We start from the raw sequence: 21,310 nt of genomic DNA, 5'->3' as shown, positions 1-21,310 counted from the left end.
CACAGGTGCTGGAGAGATAAATAGTGGTAGTGATGAATTTGGGGTGTCAGTGATTTCCAGTGTCCTCACTGTCAATGGGATGAGAATTTTGGGTGACACCATTGTAAATACCTAAAATCCAATTGTAAATAATAGAACACTGTGAAAAAAATCAAAATAGCAGCACTGTGAGTCCTTACACATCTTGCAATTATTGAAGGTGAATTTGGACAGTTTGGGATTGTCAGGTTTATCTGGGGCCTCTAACTCTTGTGAAACCTGTGTACATACCTGGTGTGTATGATGAACTAAAGTTTCTTATGGAGTCCTTCTGTATGTGTGAAACACACCCTGGATTTAGACTTTGAATGGTGAGATGGCATTGGTATATGCCACCTTGATGGGATTGAATTGGAATCCCCTGGCGTGTTTCTAACTCTATCATTCAACCAATGGTATTAAGTAGAACAAAAAAAATATTAAAAGGAATGAAATAGCAAATTTTTGCTTGACAGTCAGGACAAGGACTGATCAAGTCATTGTTTCTCATAGTGTCCATTTCACTTCAACAGGTTTCCTTTTAGGAGCTCAGTTAGTTGTCACCAATCAGGGAGAACATATATTTGTCCCTTTGGGACTGGCTTATTTCATTCAGCATGGTGTTTTCCAGATTCCTCCATTTTGTTGCAAATGACTGGATTTCATTTTTTTTTATTGCTGAATAGTATTCTATAGAGTACATATACTATAATTTCTTTATTCAGTCTCATGTTGATGGGCATTTTGATTGACTCCATGTCTTAGCTATTGTGAATTGGCTACTCCTCTTCTTATCCAACTCTCTGCTATGGCCTGGGAAAGCAGTGGAGGATGGCCCAAGTCCTTGGGCCACAGACCCATGTGGGAGACCTGGAAGAAACTTGTGGCCCCTGGCTTCAGATGAGCCCAGCACCTGCCATTGCAGCCATTTGGGAAGTGGATCAATGGAGGGAATTCCTCTCTCTCTCTGCTTCTCTGTTACTCTGCCTCTAAATAAAATAAATAAATCTTAAAAAAAAAGAAAATCAGCCATTTTGAATGTCTGTATCCAATATAGAAGGCTTGGGGTCTAGTCCTAGCTCTTCTCCCATTTCCAGCTTCTTGCTGATGTGACCTTGGGAGATGAAAGTTGTAGCTGAATGTTTAGGTCCATGCCACAGCTGTCTGCAGGGCATTGGGTTCTGAGCTGGTCCAGACCCTGGTCTGCCTATTGTAGCCATCTCTCTCCCTGTCTCCCCAATTCTCCCTCTCACCATTTCTCTTTCAAATAAATTTTCAAAAAATAATGAGTAGCGGGGCCAGCGCTGTGGCACAGCATGTTAACGTCCTGGCTTAAAGTGCCAGCATCCTATATTGGCTCTAGTTCGAGTCCTGGCTGCTCCACTTCAAATCCAGTTCTCTTGTATGGCCTGGGAAAGTGGTAGAAGATGATCCAAGTCCTTGGGTCCCTAAACCCACATAGGAGACCAGAAGGAAGCTCTTGGCACCTGGTTTTAGATCAGCACAGTTCTGACCATTGCAGCCATCTAGGGAGTGAACCTAGGGAAGATTCTCTCTCTCTCTCTCTCTCTCTCTCTCTCTCTCTCTGCCTCTCCTCTATGTGTAACTCTGACTTTCAAATAAATAAAAATCTTTTGAAAAATTGGTTAGTAATACATCTTCAGAAAATAAAAATAAAGTATAAACCCTCCACATCTACATTTTTGCAATTAAAATTTCATCATGGTTATAAAAACATAATATCCACAAAGTTAATCCTTCCTTCTTGAATGAATTTGTTAAGTCTCAAGAAAAGGAAACATCATATTATTCAACCCCTATAAGATGGGTGGGTGGGGGTTTGAGGAAGTTACAGATATGATGTCTTTAAAAGATTTATTTATTTACTTATTAATTGAAATTCAGATTTACAGGGAGAGACAGAGAGAGCAAGCAAAATTTTCCATCTGCTGGTTCACTCCTCCAATGGCCTCAATGGCCAGGGCTGGGCCAGGCTGATGTCGGAAGCCTGAATCTCCATCCTGATCTCCCACAGAGAAGGCACAGGCTCAGGTAATTGGGCCATTACCCGCTGCTTTCCCAGGGTCATTAGCAGAAAGCTAGATGGAAAGTAGAGTAACTGGGACTTGAACCAGCTACTGGGACTTGAGCCAGCCATAGAAAGTGGCAGTCAGTGTCACAGTGGCAGCTTAGTGCACAGGGCCACGTTGCTGACCTTGTCTTTTCATTCTAAATAAAAGGAATCCTACTCTTTTTATTTTAAGATTTATGTATCTGAGAGGTAGAATTGCAGAGAGAGAGAGAGAGAGATTTAAAGGACTTTTATCTGCTGGTTCATTCCCCAAATGGCCACAACAGCCAGAGCTGAACCAATCCGAAGCCAGATGATTCTTCCAGGCCTCCCAATCAGGTGCAGGGGCCCAAGCACTAGGACCATCTTCCACTGCTTTTCCAGGCCATCAGCAGAAACCTGAATTGGAAGTGGAGCAGCCAGGACACAAACTGGCATCAATGTGGGATGCTGGCACCACAGGTGGAGGATTAGCCCACTATGCCACAGTGCTGGCCCCAGGAATACTTCTCTTGACCCAGTGTCTGTGTATGTGATGCCACATTTCCATCATCAATTTCTCTGATATGTGGCTGTTCTCAGTATCTCTTAGTATACGAGCCTGATGCTTAGGAGGAAGAAGGAACCAACAATGCCTGCACACTTATGGAAAAGTGCACCCCCATCATATTTGGTCATGGCCCATGCTGGTTTCCAGTTTCACGTGACTATACATTTTTGGACCCAGACTTCATTTTTATGCAGCTTCATTCTCAGTACATCTAGGTTCTGCTTTGTTCCCACATTTTGTGGAAAGCAGGAGTCACGTTTAAATCACATGCGGTAGTTTCTCTTGATGATTTTCTTATTTGCAGGACTGGATGTCCTAGCTGGTGATTCTTGTGAGTGAATTGATAATACAGAAAGAGGGACACTTTTTTCTTGGTTTCCTTAAAAATATTTTTTTTTTATTTCTTTGAAAGTTAGAGTTAAAGAGAGAAGAAAAGGAGGAGGATGGAGGGAGGGAGAGAGAGAGAGACAGAGAGACACACACACAGAGAGAAAGAGACACAGAGAGAGAGATACAGAGAGAGATAAAGAGATACAGAGAGAGAGGTCTTCAAATCATTGGTTTACTCCCAAAATGGCCACTACAGCTGGGGCTGGGCCAGGCTGAAGCCAGGAGCTAAGAGCTTCACCTGGGTTTCCCACATGGGTGAGGGGCCCAAGCACTGAGGCTGTCTTCTGCTGCCTTCCCAGGTGCATTAGCAGGGAACTGGGGAAGAAGGTGAGCAGCCGATTCTTGAATCAGTGCCCATATGCGATGCCGGCATCTCAGGCAGAGGCTTAAACTGCTACGCCCTAACACCAGCTCTAGAAGGAATATGCTGACCACTTGACCCACTAATCTCACTGCTTCCTGGTGAGTTGGAAGAGATTTGCTTTTATCCAGAAAATATTTCATAGCAGTGATATTCACATTTTGCTATACTATATCATTCATTCCCTGAAATAATTGTTTATGAATGTTTACACTGTTAAATTTGATTTTTGAAAAGAATATTACAAAGAATGTTACTCATAATTTGCATGAACTCCTCAGAGAAGTAGAGATAAATTCATCACCTTATGTGAGTTTCTGATTAGAACTCCACCTAATTGTCCAAACAGACCACCTCGGGATGTCCTTAAAGGAAAGAGTGTTTGGGGTGAAAAAGATTTACTTTATTTATTTGAGAGAGAGCAAGATCCCAATTGCTGTTTCATCCCCAAATGTATGCAATCATGGGGTAGGGATAGGCCAGACCAAGTATTGGGAATTCAATCCTAGTAACCTCATAGGTGGCCAGGACCCACCTACTTGAGCTATCACCTGTTGCTTCCCAAGGTACAAGGACATGGAGTAGAGCCTGAACTTGAACTCAGTTACTCCAGTATTGGAGTGTGCATATCAAGCATGTTCCACAACTCCCAGCCCAGAAAAGACTGGAAAAGACTCATGGCATTGAGAAATACTGAGGGATATGAAGATCACCTTAATTGAACTTATGTAGGAGTTGTGGACATGCTTTTGAGATTATGTTTCTGAGTGTGTATGCAAGAGTGTGGTAGGGAGGGTGTGAGCTTTTCTCTCTCTCTCTCTCTCTCTCTCTCTCTCTCTCTTTCAAGATTTATGTCTTGGGGCTGGCACTGTGGGGTAGTGGGTTAAGCCTCCACCTGCAAGGTCGGCATCCCATATGGGGGCCGGTTCGAGTCCAGCTGCTCCTCTTAGGATCCAGCTCTTTGCTATGGTCTGGAAAAGCGGCTGAAGTTGGCCCAAGTAATTCAGCCCCTGCATCCATGTAGGAGACCAGAAAGAAGCTGCTGGCTCTTGGTATCAGATCAGCCCAGCTCCATCTGTTGTGGCCATTTGGAAAGTGAGCCAGTGGGTTGAAAATTCTCTCTGTCTGCCACACTCTCTGTATGCAACCTCTCAAATAAATACATAAATCTAATATTTGTATATTTATTTGACATCAGAATTACAGAGAGAAATAGAGAGATGGAGAAAAAGAGATCTCTCATCTGCTGTTTCCCTCCCCAAATGGCTGAAATGGATAGGGATGGCCCAGGCTGAAGCCAAGAGACAGGAAATCCATCTAGGTCTCCTTCATGGGTGCAGTGGCCCAAGGATTTGGGCCATCCTTTGCTGTTTTCCGAGGCACATTAGCAGGGACCTGGATTAGAAATGGAACAGCTGGGACTCAAACCAGTGCTTATATTGAATGCCTGTGCTACAGCCATGGACTTAACCTCTTGCACCACAACTCTGGTTCTGAGCTTCTGATTCTTGGAAGTGGACATCACTGTCTTGAGAACGACCCTCCCTGTCTGTTCACTGTGGCCTTGAACAAAGGTGGCATCTTCCAGCCTATAATGTGCCTTTTGAAATGTGTGCTTGTGAAAGAAAATAAATACAACAAACACAGAACTCATTTTTGTATTTTGTTCAACCAAAAGAAGCCAAGTAGCATCATTACAAACATAGGATATCAAATTGTAAAGATTTGACTAAACTTCTTCTTCTGAATTCAAATCTAGGATGTATATCATGAACCCAGTGCATCTCCATATAAAATTTGAATACCTAAGTTTATTTATAGAAATCACAAGAGATACAAACACCATCTTCCACAGCACAGCTCTAGGGACTCTGGCAAAATCCCCTTCCTCCAAGTACACCAAATACAGAGCTCCACTTCTCTCCCAAGCATCTCCAGCTGGTGACAGTCTGGAGAGAGCACATGGCATTTCTGCACAGCACCAAACACCCACAGTGTCCCCCTCACAGAGAAGGGGTTGAGGTCAGGAATGGGGGAATCCCAGAAGGGGCAGGTGTCCATGGTCTTGCTGTCAGCTTGTCTGCAGTTTGTGTGGGGCCTGAGGGCCCCCAGTGCATCAGTGCTGGAAGAGACATCTGTGCACCTTGCAGCCTGGCCTAGGGTGGGCCTTGATGCAAGTTCTGGGCCCTGAGCTGGGAGAGGGAGACAGAGGCAGAGGTCTGAGGGCAGAGCAGGCCAGGGGTTCCAGGTCATGGAGACTCAACTGGAACTCAGCTGCAGAGGATGCCTCTCCAGTTGAGGCTTGGACATGTGGGAGTAGCCCAGAGTTGCGGCAGCTCTTTAGCAAGGTGTGAGGAAGAGGGGGCTGGGACAGTGAGAGGAGCAGCTCCTGGCATTGCATTGGCTGGGCATGCTGATGGTGGCTGGGGGCCTTGGAGAATACCAGCCACCCTGTCTGTCTGTGGCACACACATCAGCTGCTCCCAGGTAAGCCACAGACCCATCTTCAAGGTTGATCTTCCAGGTGGGGTCAGCACTTTGAGCGGGATGCAGGGGCCTGGGCAGGGAACCAGAGCCCTCTACTGCCTCAGGATGTGCTCAGGGACCACTACCACCACCACGTGGCCCAACGTGAGCTGCAGGGCTCTCTGTAAGGCCCAGCACCAGGCTCTCAGCTCCCAGGTGGAATTGCAGCTCTGTTCCACTTCAAAGACTACCAAGATCATCTGGGTGCTGGCACTCTTCAGCCCTAGATGGGGCAGAAGCCAGGAGTTAGGGCTTGTCAGAAAGCAGCTGACAGGGTACAGGTGGCTGTGTCCCTACCTGAAACTCAGCCCCCAAATCCAGCTCTCCGTGGACACCCAAAAATGTCACTTTCCTGAAACCCTCAAAAAGATCACCAAGGGACGTTCCCTGGGCCCTGGAGCACAATCAGTCATGTGGACCCCAGGACATACACTCAGGGCTGCATGGAGTACTGCTTCATCATGGCATGGACAACGGCTGCCCTTCCTGGGCAGCTTCTGCACCTAGGGGAACACGGAGTTCATCGAGGGGAGGCGGCTGTCCCGCAGGAGTCCCAGTGGAGGGGCATAGTTGCTCCCAGCGCGGAGGTGGCTGCAGGCCTGGGCATCCTAGAGAAAGTCCCTCCCCCGTTCCAGTCAGCCTTGGAAGGGGGAGCCTTTCCTAGTGGGGGCAGTCAGGTGAGAGCATAGAAAATGCCTTACCTGGCCTGGGACCCTGCTGCAGTCTCTGCCATTTGGGGAGGTTGCCTTGTGTCCCGTGTGGTCTGCAGGAGAATGGGACTCAGTCAGCTGAGACCAGCGAGACCTGTTACACAAAGCCCCTAACTCATTGCAGCCCTGCAGCCCTGAGCCCATCCCAGTCCCCCAGATTCAACGCCCAACACTGGGGCTGCCTGAATCCCTCTTCTCCCCTGAGGGTGGGGACTTCTGATCTGCCAAGGCCCATGTGGATATTACAACATCAATTGGGGGCCATACCAACCACTCAGCTTAAAAAGGAGTCTGCTCTGCTGTTCTGCATTCTGGGTCCCACCTGCAGATCCTTTAGCACAGGCTGAACAAAAGAGCATCACTGGACCCAGGGGGCTGATGTTCCCACCCCTGTAACTGTGCTCACCTCAGCACACACCGACATGGGACAGGAACCTAGGGGCATCTCTCTCTCTCTCTATCTCTCACTCTCTCTCTCTCCCTCTCTCTCTCTCACACACACACACTCAATCTGTCACCTAGACACTCTCCTCCAACATACCTGCTGTCTCCAACAGGGCCGCTGGTCCCTTCTGGGCAGGAGTCACTGGGACTCCTTGGGCGCTGGCAGCCACTCATGGTACAGATTCTCTGGTCTGTCTGTGCCAACCCCAGGTGATGTCTGCTTCCTGCAGATCTCCCATTGGCTCCTGCTCTTTCTCTTCACCTGAGGCAGAGGGATCAGCCCCCCAGCTGGTACCCCAGGCAACTTGAGTGCTAGGGAGATGTTCCTGCGGCCTCACACGGGCAGGGCAGAGTGAGCTTGGACAGAGGGAGCTCCTGGGAACGCCTCCAGGTGTGGGAGGCAGGGTTAGAGCCAGGGAGGAATGGTAGCCTTGGCTTCCTCCTCATATTCTCAGCCTGATGAGCTTATGGGGGGAAGGGTTTGCTAGGCAGAACTCAATAAATCAGAATAATGATCGGCTGGCAGTCTATCAATGAAAGTCAATCCAATAGAACCTCCCCTGATTAAAATCCCATCCAGTAAGAACTGCCTATGGTATGCAATTCTGTTAAACAATTCTCTTGCTCCTTATGTGATTGTTTTTCCAATAACCATTGTGCAATTTTACAGGATTTGATTTTTATAGAGGAGTTTATTTATTTGAAAGTCAGAGTTTACAGAGGGAGATGGAGAGGCAGAGAGAGAGAAAAAAAATTCTTCATCCACTTGTTCACACCCCAGTTGTTTACATAGCCTTAGCTGTGCAGATCCGAAGCCAGTAGCCAAGAACTTCGACTGGGTCTCCCACATGGGTACAAGGGCCCAAGGACTTGGGCCATCCTCTATTGCCTTCACAGACCATAGCAAAGTGCTGGGTCAAAAGTGGAGCAGCCAGCACTAAAACCAGTGACCCTATGGGATTCCGATACTGCAGGCAGTGGTTTTACCTGCTATGCCACAGCGCCAGCCACAGGATTTGATTTTTGAAATCATCCTTTTTTCCTATTTACTACTGGTTTCCTTCCTTCCTTATTTATTTAGAAAGGCAAAGTGGCAGTGGGATAGGGAGACCCAAAGAGCCATCTTGCATCCGCTGGTGCTTTCTACTCCTTTTCCATACTCATCAGGGAGCAGGATTGGAAGCACAGGAGCCAGGACTCCAACCTGTGCCTCTAAGGGATTTGGAGGATTCCAGGCTGGCTTATTCCCCTGGGCCACAACAGCAGCACAATTTCTCCTGTAGCCTATTATAACCAATGGCATATGCAAATTTCTGTGTATGGAAACTTTCTAGATTTTTACATATAAATATGTTTTCCATATATATTTTTCCTTGGTCTGTGGCTTATCCACTGATGGGATTGTGACTGGGGGAATTAATTGCATTTTTCCCGGTAGCTGTGGATTTCCCACTGTTTTGCTTATCTATTGTCTTCCTCTATAAGGACCAGCCAGAAGGCAAAGATCCAGCATTTTCCAAGAATCCACAGGCTGTATGCATCCTACTCTGAGGGCAGCCAGGCAAAACTTGTGACCATGGGAGAACCTGCGTCATTCTCATCTCCAAGCCAGCCCTCCCTGGTGAGTTGAGAATTATTGTGACCACCCAGTGTCCACTGGTGTACTTCTTTCTTTACTTAAATTTCTCTCAGTAACTGACAGGATTTTTCTAAAGATTTAGTTATTTATTTGGAAGGCTGGGTTACAGGCAGAGATTGGGAGAGAAAGAGAGGGGGAGAAGCCCTCCACGTGCTGGTTCACTCCAACCATGGCCACAACTTCAAACATGGGGCTTCACTCCCTGGTTTTGAGTGACAGTCAATGTCATCTACCCTTAATTATGTGAACTTTCTTGGGATCATAGACCAGATTGTTCTGAAATATTTCTTAATTTATTTCAAAGGAAGAGTTACATAGAACAATAGTAAGAGCTAGTGAAAGATGATCTTCCATCCTCCCCCTCTCTCCTTCTCTCTCTGGCACTCTGCTATCAAATAAAAACAAACCCTAAAACACACAGCTTTTTGTTCTCATCCCCTCAAACCGCCTGTGGTTCCAATGCACTTGGCCTCATACCTTTTGGATGACAATGGTGCACAGTGCGAGGCAGCTTCCACCAGGAGAAGGGGAGGTGGAGGCACGTGGGACCCCTTCCATGGCTGGAAGTCTGTGTCTTCCACTCTGCTCAAGTTTGATTTTGTTTTCCAAGGGGAGACTGAGAAGAATGATTATTCCTGAGACCTTGCAAAGGAAGCAAGTAGCGCGTGTGTTGAAGGCCAAGCCGAGACCCAGAGCAGGCTCTGCACAGCCAGTCAGACTGACCAGCTGCATCTTCAAGAGTCTGATCACTCGATTCACTGCCCACCCGGGCAATGTGGTTCAACACTTGCTGACAGAGGGGTACCTGGAGAAGCCCCAGCAGGTCTGTGCACTCAGGCGACTGCAGGGGCTCTGCGCCAGCAGCAACGAGGGAGAGCCTTTACCCACTTTGGAATTTGCAAACTCCTGGAAGATGACAGCACCAGCAATCCCAAGCAGATCCCCAGGTCCGGTTGGTGCTGGGGGTCTGCAGTCCAGGCCCAAGCCTACCCCTGAGCCAGCCTCCAAGGTGGTAGTGGTGATTCCACCAGCAGATCTGGGTGTCTCCTGGCCTCTCTCCAGCTGGCAGGTAACTCCTGAGGACATCAAAAGGCAGACAAGGAAAGTGAAGGAGCTGAGGAGGAGACTGGCTGAGGCCCTGCAGGCAGACAAGATCATCAGAGAGGAAGAGAAGGTGGGGAGGGGAGACTGAACATGGGGAAGCTGGAGAGAAGGGGCAGCCACATGGTGGTACAGGCTCTGTGGGGGTGGGGAGCCCCCAAGAAAGAGCTTTCCATGTTGGTCTTTGTGTATAATGCCAGTTCGGCCCTCTTTATGGATCCAGTAATCCCCAACTGTACTTTATTAAACTCTGATAGAAAGGAAGTGTGGACTGTGCCTCTTTTTGTAGGGGACATGATAAGTTTCCCTTGAGAAAGTGTTTAAGTTTCTCTTTACAGTTTTTTTTTTTTTTCATTTTTACATCACCATCTTCATCGGTAATCTATTGAGGGATTATTGCCTTACTCATTTTTCTTCTTCCATTACTTAACATTAAAGGAAATGATGGCCCCTGCTCCAAAGACATTCTCTTCCTCTGATGTCCATGTGAATGATTTTCACTTTTAAAATTTTTTATTCATTTTTTGAGAGGTGGAGTTACAGAGAGTGAGAGGGAGAGACAGAGAGAAAGGTCTTGTATCCACTGGTTCTTTCCCCAAATGGTCGCAGTGGCTGGAGCTATGCCAATCTGAATCAGGAGCCAGGAGCTTCTTCTGGGTCTCCCACATTGGTGTAGGGGCCCAAGTGCTTGAGCCATCTTTTACTACTTTCCCAGGCCTTCTCAGATAGCTGGATTGGAAGAGGAGCAACTGGGACACCAACCAGTGCCCATACTGGATGCTGGCGCACTACAGGTAGAGAATTAACCTACTGTGCCACAGGGTCAGCCTCTGAAGTATTTTCAGGTAAACAAATCAGTAGCATTTGGTACATTTGAAATTTTGGACAAGTTTCACCTCTGTTATTTTGATTGATACCATTGTTTACAATTCTTCTATATCAAGCTACTGAAGAACAAAATCTTTTTAAGGAATATGTAGTTGGCTAATTCCAACATCAGGGTCATGAGCTTCAAAATGTCACAGTTTTGAACATTCTGTTTAAAAATTTCATCACAGGACCAGCTTGGTGGCCAAGCAGGTAAAGCTGCTACCTCAGACACTGGTTTCCCATATGGGAGTCAGTTCGAGTCCCAACTGCTTCATTTCTAACCCAGCTCCCTGCTGATAAACCTGGGAAGAAAAGTGATAGCTGACTCAAGTGCTTGGGCCACTGCCACCCACATAGGGGACCCAGAAGAAACTCCTGACTCCTTGAATCAGTCTGGCCCAGCTGCTTATTGTAGAGACCATTAGGGGAGTGAACCCATGGATGCAAGATCTCTCTCTCTCTCAATCTCTCTCTCTATATATATATGTCTTGAGCTCGACTTTCAAATCAATAAATAAATCTTTTTTAAAAAGTTCTCATGTTTGATCACACCTTGTTCCCTGAAATGTCAGAAGACAGAAACATTCACACACAAGAGACCAAATTTTTAAGCATGAGGGGAAAATGGCTTTTTCAAGCTTTCCTGATGTATAGTAATACAAATTTAGTACGTTTCATGTATGTATGTTGACAACTTTGGACATCGCATACATCATAGTATCATCATAACCATCAAAGAAGTAGACATTCATGGGCACCAAATCCCCTTAGGTTGGGTGGTAAAAAAAAAATCTTAAGTATGAAAATAATCATATGGATAGGATTAAGTGTTAAAGTGCTCATAGAAATAGGATTAAGTGTCTAGTAATGATAATAATAATCATAATAATAGATTTAAAAGGAGAGACTGTTCCAACATGGGAAGCAGTCCACACAGCAGACTCATAGAATGATAATCACTTTAAGTAGCACTCTTAATTCAGAAACAACCCTCAAGGCATTCTGTTCTGGCTACAATGCCCACATGTGCATTTCAGGCATGGAAAGTGAAGACACTACTGCAAAAATGTGTCCTACATGAAGGACATCGGTGGGTGAAACCCCATTGGAAAGAAGGTGTCTTCAAGAAAGGAGGTACTATTCTCTGAAGGGAGGAGAGAACTTCTACTTTGTTTATTGTCTTGTCTAAATCCTGATGATGTTTGTGGATTCAAAAGTCTTCCGTAAGGGCCGACTCTGTGGTGTAGTACGTAAAGCCACTGCCAGCAGTGTTGGCCTCACATATGGGTGCAATTTCAAGTCCCTGCTTCTCCATTTCCTATACAGCTCTCTGCATGACCTGGGAAAGCAGTGGGAGTTGGCCCAAGTCTTTGAGCCCCTGCACTTGCATTTGAGACCTGGAAGAAGATCCTGACTCCTGGCTTTGGATGGGCACATCTCTGGCCATTGCAGCCATCTGGGGTGTGAACCAGTGGATGGAAGACCTATTTCTCTCTGCCTCTCCTCTTTGTAACTCTGCCTTTCAAATAAAATAAATAAAAAAACATTTAAAAAAAGTTCCATAGCTTAGGCAGCTCTTGTCAGGAGCCTCAGTTAATGACTGGCGTCATACACAAGAGTGTTAATTGTTGAATTAACCACAAGAGTCACTGTGCACTAACTTCTCATGCAGGGCATCTGTCCTCAATGAGTTGTCCTCAATGAGATTTAACTTGAAACCTGTTCTCAAAGTTTTATTTCATTTTAGTGAATTAAGTAGAAGATTTGAACATCCCTTGTCTCGACTGTTGAGGAACAGTTTTTTTTTTTTCATGCAAATTGTTGAACTCTTTACTTACTACAGAGTTGGTCTTCTGTGTTAAAGTTAATTGGAAATGAATATTAGTGGAGAATGGGACTGGGAGTGGGAAAAGGAGGAGGGAGTCTGGGCGTGTGGGTGGGAGAGCAGGTATGGTGAGAAGAATCACTATATTCCTAAAGTTGTACTTATGAAATTCATGAAGTTTGTATTCCTGAAATAAATGGCTTCTTTAAAAACAATAAAGTAGGAATTTGCATCCACATGCCTTTCTGAAGTATGAGAATTCACATCAAAAAATACCCAAGGACATTCCAGAAACCTGCTCAAAAATATTACAGAATCCTGATGATTGAATCAACAGCTCCCCCATCATTTCCATGGGTGAGGAAAATTTCTCCCACTTGAGTCCAGGAGGCCATGACCACTCAAGCAAAACTGAGCCTCTCCCAACAGAGAACTTGAGATTTGGAAATAAAAATGGGATTTCTTAGGACACTTGGTCTGGGATAGAAGCAAAAGATGGCCCATTTATTATATGTAGAATATATTTAGTAACTCAAGGGATATATAGGTTAAATTAGTCGAAGAGATTAAAGTCTAGGAAAAAGACAAATAGCTATATATAAAAAAATAGCCAAGAGTTTATTTCACATCTAATTTTTTTTTTCTTGTAGTTACATTACTTGAAATAGTCTGTGCTTTTATTTACAGTCCATCATTTGGAGTAATTTACAATGAATTTGTCTAAGGGTCCCAAAGATGTATACCTAATATACCCTATATTAGGCATCATAAGCCCTGAAAATAAGGATTAGCTCACACTATGAATAGTTGTAATATCATGCGGAGATTTGGAAGTTTTGTTTTTGGTCATGCAATAATCCTTATGATATCAAAAGAAAATGACATCCTCCTATATTAGAGATGTAACATAACATAAGTAGTATGTATACATAGGTTTAAATTTATAGAATGTACACATTTTTTTTAAGTTTGGGCCTACAAGATAACACAAGGTGTCTTTAAACAGAAATTGTGCATTCTGAAAAATCTATGGATCGATTTGTATTTGCTGAACCAAAATTGAGCTTGAATTATTGAATGTAAATAGAATTTTAAAATAAACCTACCACTCTATGTGTGAACTACCCAAAAATCATAGTGACTTATCCATCCATGATTTGCTTATGTTACTGAAAAAATAGGTTTAGCTTCCATAAAGATGCAACGAAATCTTTAGGATGTTTGCAAATAGCCCATACCCTAGCCAACTTTGAACTACATCATACACCTATCTTGATTGTGTTAAGTCAGTTCCCAACTTGTTGGAAGGGTTCATGGACAAACATTTCTCACCATCTGAACCTATTACATGGTGGCCACCAAAAAACAAACAAACAATAACTAATTTCTACCAAAAAGAAACATTGAGGATAGGGAGGTCAAGGAAAAATAATAAGGACAGATGAGTACACATGCACTTCCTGCCTCTCATTTGAGTGCTCTCACTCTCTTTCCAAATATCCCTGTCCTACAGCTTCAGCATCTTCTAAGGAAAAGCCCATTTACAAACAGTGCTGGGCTCTGGCCTCAGAATCAGCCCTAAAGGCATTCGGATTCGGCTGAAAAGCCCATGAGAGTATTTCAGGCATGGAAAGCCCAAACACTCTGGCAAAAAAAAGGACCTAAATGAAAGATCTCTGTGAGTGAGATCCCAGTGGAACGAACAGGTCTCCAAAGAAGGAGGTACCTTTCTCTGAAGAGAGGAGAGAACTTCCACTTTGACTATGACCTTATCTAAATAAGATAAGAGTCAATGAAATCAAAAGGCTTCCATAGCCTTGGAAACTCATGACTGGAGCATTAGGGACATCACTGATGCCATAAACAGGAGTGTCAATTTGTAAAGTCAACAACAGGAGTCACTGTGCACTTACTCCTCATGTAGGATCTCTGTCCTTAATGTGCTGTATATTGAGATTTAGTGCTATAACGAGTACTCAAACAGTATTTTTCACTTTGTGTTTCTATGTGGGTGCAAACTGTTGAAATCTTTACTTAATGTATACTAAACTGATCTTCTGTATATAAAGAAAATTGAAAATGAATCTAGATAAGAATGGAAGGGGAGAGACAGTGGGAAAGGGGAGGGTTGTGGGTAGGAGGGAAGTCATTGGTGGGGGGAGCCAATGTAATCCATAAGCTGTACTTTGGAAATCTATATTCATTAAATAAAGGTTAAAAAAACAGTGCTGGGGAAGGAGATTCCTCTTATGATCAAGGCACCATATTGCACACCACAATGTCCATAGTGTGTGGATTTTCCTCTAGGTCTTGAGTTGTTGGATAAAATTGGAGAGTTTCCCAGCCAAGCGTGCACATTACCAAGGCTTGGTTATCAATGCAAAGATGATAAAATGGCCTACTGAATTCAAGGAGGTATGGTTCCATGAGAAGAATTTGAAACAGAAGGAGGTGAGAAGAGATGATGTGTGAAATTTTAAATATGCGTTCAATTCTCATTTCACATGCATGCATAAAATATTATGTTCCTCACACAAGTCATCATCCAGTGTCTATCAAATGTGCAGGTTTCTATCAGCAGTTAGAGAATGGTAGGAACAAAGCTAATACAAGGAGGAAAGAAGCAAATTTAGTAGAAAGAAGCAAACTAATTCACAGAGATTCTACATATATTACAACTGAAATAAATGAGTTTCCAGGCTGCTTGCCTCAAGCCCGCTTTCACCCGACTCCCAGGGTCTGTGTGGTGACTCCTCACCTCTTGCCCCCACCACGCTCCTCCTCTCAGAATTCAACTGCAACAGTGGATCATGGCTGCTAAGTGGGATATTGTTGTGCATGAGACACAACACATATTGACTTCTTTCCATGGAGGCTTCTCATTTTCACACCAAAAGAGAGAAATCCCTGGCCTCAAACATGTTGTCAAGACAGTGGACCCTTCCCACTACCCAGAAGATTTCTTCCTCAGTCAACTATGGCTTCATGCTTTTCACTGCTTACCTCCTGGGTCACTTTTTGGAACAACTGGAGTCTGCCCACCAATTGCTTCTTTTGATTTTTTCCCAGGACGCATTGACATGCTGATCATATCTGACTCCAGCTATTTCATCTACAATGCTGTGTATGCAGTGGCCCATGCCCTCCATAAGATGCTTTCAGAGCAAATAGAAAAGGGATCTACAGGAGATGCAGCTCACCCTAGGATTCTTCCATGGCAGGTAAACATCTCCCAGAACAGGACACTCACTGAACACCTGTTAGCATCCTCAGGTATTTTTATTGCAGTAACACGTGACCATGTTTTCATGCTGAGACTGGCATGATCAGGTATGATGGAAAGTGGGCTCTTTCATTCTTCACTGGGCATATATACATCTATAATAGTTATCTGAGTGTGGAGGATTTGTTATCTGCTATTGAACATTTTAAAAAAACAATTTATGCTATGGAACATGTTGAAAGTATTTAAAAACAGTATACATACTAAGAGATTCACATAAGTCTACAGATAAATGAGTTTTCATCATTGCATCACACTCATAATCAACACCCAAATTCAGAACATAGTATTACTAGTATCCCAAAGATGCTCTGTATCCCCAACTCAATTTCTTTAAAAGCTTTAAAGAACCAGAGCAGTTCTAGGAGATCCTAAATTATTATTCTCAGGCATTTCTTTATATTATAACTTTGTAAACAAAATCCAAAGTGAAGCACCCTTTCAACATTGTCAAGTAAGCAAATTATAAACCATTGTTGGTTAGTCATTTATATAGTAATTATTATGACCCTGTCCCACATGACAATAATTGGGTTTGAAATTTGGCTGATTCCTGACCCCAGATTCTCAAGAAAAGAAATGCACCGAATGAGTGGTAATGACTCAGAGCTATTGGGTCCCTGTCAGTTATTTTTTTCTTACCTCCTGGCTCTTGCCTCAATCCAGGCTCAGCCACTATGTGCACTGAGAGGTGAAGCAGCAAAAGGTTGGTCTCTCAACTATCTCTCTTTCCATGCTTCTCTCTCTTCCTCTCAAAAACCACAAAGCAGTCTAGAAATGTTTTCATATAAAGTAAAAGAAATCGCTGTTTAAGCTGAAACACAGCAGACCATCAACTTATAAATGACAATGTCATTTTATATAATAGGCCTATGGAGAGGGATAAAGCAATAAAAGGACACAGAGGTCTGACCTGCTGTGATCACAGCGACACAAAGGCAAGGTCTCAGCACTGTGACTGACTTAGAAATTTCTCCCTTTGGCTTCTAGCTGTGTCCTTATCTGGATCACCAGACTCTCATGGGCATTCTGTAGGCTGAAAAAAACAGCAATCCTGGGATTGGCTGTGCCCTACACAGAGACCAGTTCTCCCTGATGAGGGCTGACCCTGAAGATAGCATCTACTCCACGTTCTCCCCATTTCAGTTGAGACTCTGGTCTCTGACTTTATGCTGGGGAGATCTTGACATGTCATCATGTCTGCTTTTTCTCTGCTTGAAACTCCACCCCCTGCACACTTCCCTTGATATGTTGGTCAGCAGCTACCAAACTTATCTGAGGATAAATGTCTACACCGAAAGTCTACAGATAGAGACACAACCAGACTCTTATGTTCAAGCCAGAAAACACAGTGTCAGCATCTTGGGAAGTTCAAGGTTGTGTGTATGTGTTAAATATCATTGTGACTGCATGTGACTGCATGTTTGTGCCTGTGTGTTTTGTCCCTATTGGCAATTCTGAAAAATGTGTAGCAGAAAGGCAGATGAATGAAAGCAGAGGTCCTCACCCTTGTTCTGCCTTCCATGGAATTTTCCGTTTGCTCCCCAGCCTTTCAGAGGCAGAGGATAGGCATCAAGATTTTTGTGCCCACCCTATAAGCACATCCCCTGATCCAACTCTGGGGGTCTTGGCAAAGATAAGACTGTTGGGACCAAGGACCACTACTGCCAATGTCCAGATCTGTCTGGAGAGGAGCCTAGCTATTGTGATGCATGCACTACTTCATTCAATGTTGCTGCCTTGCTTATCACTGTTCCATCTTATGTCTGACATTTCTTATCAGAAGACAAGAACCTCTAATTCACTTTGTCACCCTTTGGGATGAGCTTCTTTCAGTGCCCAATATTTTCATATCTTACCCACGTTGTACCTTGTATCAGTGAGAAGTATACTTTTCTCAGAACATTTACATGGTTAAGGTACTCAATATTCAGCTGATTGTCAGAGCTATAAGTAAACCAGGGGTGAACAAATATACCCTTCATAGTGTAAAAGTTTATCACTAAGGAAAAATGATTTTAAAAATTTAATTCAACATTCTTATCATTAAAATACATAAAATTACTCAATGGATCCACAGCACAATTTTTGCACCAGATCTATTTAGTGTCCCACAAGTGAGTCCTCCTGGGATCAGAAATCCAATTTTGGTTCAGGTGTTTATGGGAAAGCAACACTTGTTTAGACCACAGGAGAAAATTTTAAATTCATGTGTAAAGATAATACATACAACACAGTGTGTCAAAATAGAAAAGTACCTTTACACTAAAAATGAAACACTGCCATCTTGAAACTATGAATATATTATAAGAAGGAACAAAATAGAAATGGCACTTTATTAATTCAACATTGCAAACTAAAAATCAGTGTATATGAACTGAAGAAATGATTGGATAAATATATTTCTTCCCTTATAACTACAATGTGACAATTTTCTTGACATTCAAATTATGGATGAAATGTAGGAAATAAGATAAAGACCAGAATTCCAAGGAAAGTGGGGCAAAGAAAATCATAGTGAAAAAATAGAACAACTGTTTTATTATTCACAATAACATAAATCCATCTTAAATTACAAGAACTCATATTTTCAGGCAGGAAATGTGGGAAAATACAGATTGCTAAATTGTAAAATGCGAAAAGACAAGATAAATTCAATACACAGGAAATTAATAAATGAAGACAAAGTGAACCTTCTGAAATCTCTAATATAAGAAGTCCTGAATTGGATGCCTTTGTTTCAATGAAAATCTAACTTAATAAACCTGCTTTGACAAGAGTTTATATATAAAAGTAGAAACTTATCAAAAAGTCTCGGGAAATCACACTGGTGAATATGGTCACAGATGATAATATTCTCACATATTTGAACAAGTGACAAACAAAGTTCTATTCAAACTATTCCAGAACCTACAGAAAACATAGATGCAGATTGGTTTCTCTTCTTAAGCAGAAATGAGCTCCCACATTGGAATTTACCAAAGCTTTCCCAAAGGGTACATGAAGATGAAGTTGTGCATGGATACAGTTTGCTTCCAAGAATGTAAAAAAAGGACATTCCACAATCCTCCAGCGACCCTGGAGCATCACTGAGTGGCACCCTGAATCCAGCCTTGGCTTCCTTTGGATTTAGCTGTGAAACTACACTGAAAAATAGGATCTCACCCTTCTCTCTAAATCTGCTGCTTCATTTAGGTGGTCAGGGAAGAACCACCCGTATATGTTGGCCTCTTACTTTGCCATCCAGGTGATCAATAAGGACCCACAATAACTCCTCAACCTATCCATGGAATTCCAAAGCTGCAATGCCTTTGTCATGGACCATTGACCCTTAGGAATGTTTTGCATTTTCTCTTCAAAAAGCATTTACTCCCTCTAACTATAATTGCCATACACAATACAAAGCACTTGTTATTGCTGGAACCATGTCTGCATTTTCTGCATAGATGGTACTTGTTGGACCTCTAAAACCCCACAGGTAAATGGAATCCTAATTCTGGAGAGCAATGTGTGAGTCTCCACCAATACCATTCTCTCACATCTGATGAAAGGCAAATGTGGAAGCCAAGTATGGGTATCCTACCATGGTGTACAATGTGTCCCAGGGAGTCGGCTGGATTCTGAGAATATTAAAAAGTGGAAGAACTAATGAAGGTGTGAAGCAGTGCAACCTGAGGGAGCCCACTCTGATTGCTGTCTGAGGATAATATATCCATTTGCCATCTTCTGTGAATATTGACTTTTGACTAATCACAGCTCTTTGACACATAAGATATTTATAGCATGCAGAAATATTCTGTCCTAAGACAAGGCTCTCTTAGAAGGCATCCAGGGACCAAAGGTGGTTAGATGTGTAGATGTGAATACCTGGACATCTGGTTTCCACTTCAGATGAAGCTGAGGGCCATGCTAGTCCTGAAGATTCCCCAAGGAATGTTTAAGGCTCAGTTACAATTACACTGGAATTCACACACTCACCTGCCCAAGCCCAAGCCTGCCACAATCTCTTCCACAAAAGCAGATTTTGTCAAAGCGCACCCAGAAAACATTCTCACAACCTCTGACTGTTCTGTTTGAGAGGCAGAGAAACAGGGACAGAAAGAGAGAGAGCTCCTATTTGCTGTTTTCTCACTAAAAGCACACCTCAATAGCAGAAGCCCACCTGGTCCTGGGAAGAAACCAAGAGCCAGGAACTCAATAGAAGTCTCCAATCTAGGTGTTAGAAATCCAATTACATGAGCCATTTCTGATGCTTCCCATGGTCTGCATTAGCATCTCAGATATTCTCAATGAAGGGACGATTTCAAACAAGCAACAGCCAGGACATATCACTGCAAAACACAGAACACAGTAGCTTTGGAAGATTCTGGGCTGGATTGATTGCATTTCTAAGGTAACTCAGGTTATACTGTGGTGACACATGCAAAGTTGTAAGAGATCAATGCAGTAAAGATTGTCATTAGTCTCAGTGTGAACACATAACAGTGGTTGCTGAGAGAGGGGGTTGTGCTCCCCCAGTGGCATGGGGAGAAGATGAGGGAAATCCACTGTCTACTTTCTTCCTGATGCTACATCCAAAGTTCATGCCTTCTCAGTTGGAAATGCAAAGCATCCACAGCCTGTAGTGGTGCATTTTTTTTCTTTCATACTGTGAATGGGGAATCACTGTCCTTAAAGCACTGGGCATGTAAAATGTGATCTTATCTGTGCTCAGAATGACATAGATCAGTGTAGGGACAGCCTCATCCACAAAAATGCCCCACATTTCTGCCATGATCCACACCTTTCCCATGTGAAGAAGCATTTTTTTTGCAATGTGAACAATGACTAGATTCTTCATATCACCATGTAGTAGGTGCACATTTGTAGATGACATGCTCATGCTCACCTTGAAAGTAATATTATTACAATTCTGGTTGCCTTTTTTACCCTGGCTTATAGATGGATTTGTATGAAATCTATCACTTTATAGAATGGACCATCAAAGAAGGAGGTATTTTTCTCTGAAGGGAGTAGAGAACTTCCATTTTGATTATGGCCTTGTCTAAATAAAGTAGGAGTTTGTGAACTCAAGAGGCTTCCATAGTCTTGGAAGCTCATGACAAGAGCCTTGGGTGATTACTGACCTTGGGTCATTACTGTCATAAAAAAGAGTGTCAATTGTTAAATCTCCATATTTTGGAATACTCTTCTATTTCTTTCTTTAAGATTTTGTAATTCTCATCATAGAGATCATTGACATCCTTGGTTAAATTTATTCCAAGGTATTTGATGGTTATTGTAGCTATTGTGAATGGGATTGATCTTAGCAGTTCTTTCTCAGCCATGGCATTGCTTGTGTATACAAAGGCTGTTGATTTTTCTGCATTGATTTTATATCCTGCTACTTTGCCAAACTCTTCTATGAGTTACAATAGTCTCTTAGTAGAGTTCTTTGGATCCCCTAAATAAAGAATCATATCATCTGCAAAGAGGGATAATTTGACTTCTTCCTTCCCAATTTGTATCCCTTTCATTTTTTT

At 43.2% G+C, this 21,310-nt stretch overlaps 1 protein-coding gene and 1 long non-coding RNA gene across 2 annotated transcripts; one reads left to right on the top strand and one right to left on the bottom strand.

The window, feature by feature from the left end:
* Positions 1–5,749: 5,749 nt before the first annotated feature.
* LOC149121491 (uncharacterized) lies at positions 5,750–7,549 on the bottom strand. The gene is made up of 3 exons (XR_016223259.1): positions 7,168–7,549; positions 6,618–6,720; positions 5,750–6,139 (listed from the first exon to the last, which is right to left on the bottom strand). It is a non-coding gene; the product is annotated as an uncharacterized LOC149121491 (long non-coding RNA).
* A 1,785-nt stretch (positions 7,550–9,334) lies between these two features.
* Positions 9,335–9,901, top strand: LOC149121490 (methyl-CpG-binding domain protein 3-like 2). Its single transcript, XM_089315536.1, has one exon. The coding sequence runs from the start codon at positions 9,335–9,337 to the stop codon at positions 9,899–9,901; it is 567 nt and encodes a 188-aa protein (XP_089171662.1).
* Positions 9,902–21,310: the final 11,409 nt, after the last annotated feature.

The sequence above is a fragment of the Oryctolagus cuniculus genome, chromosome 16, assembly GCF_051225735.1.
Source record: "Oryctolagus cuniculus isolate XC-2025 breed Fujian yellow rabbit chromosome 16, ASM5122573v1, whole genome shotgun sequence".
Taxonomy (NCBI): Eukaryota; Metazoa; Chordata; class Mammalia; order Lagomorpha; family Leporidae; genus Oryctolagus; species Oryctolagus cuniculus.
The sequence above is the reverse complement of the archived record's forward strand: the minus strand, read 5'-3'. Positions and strand labels throughout refer to the sequence as shown.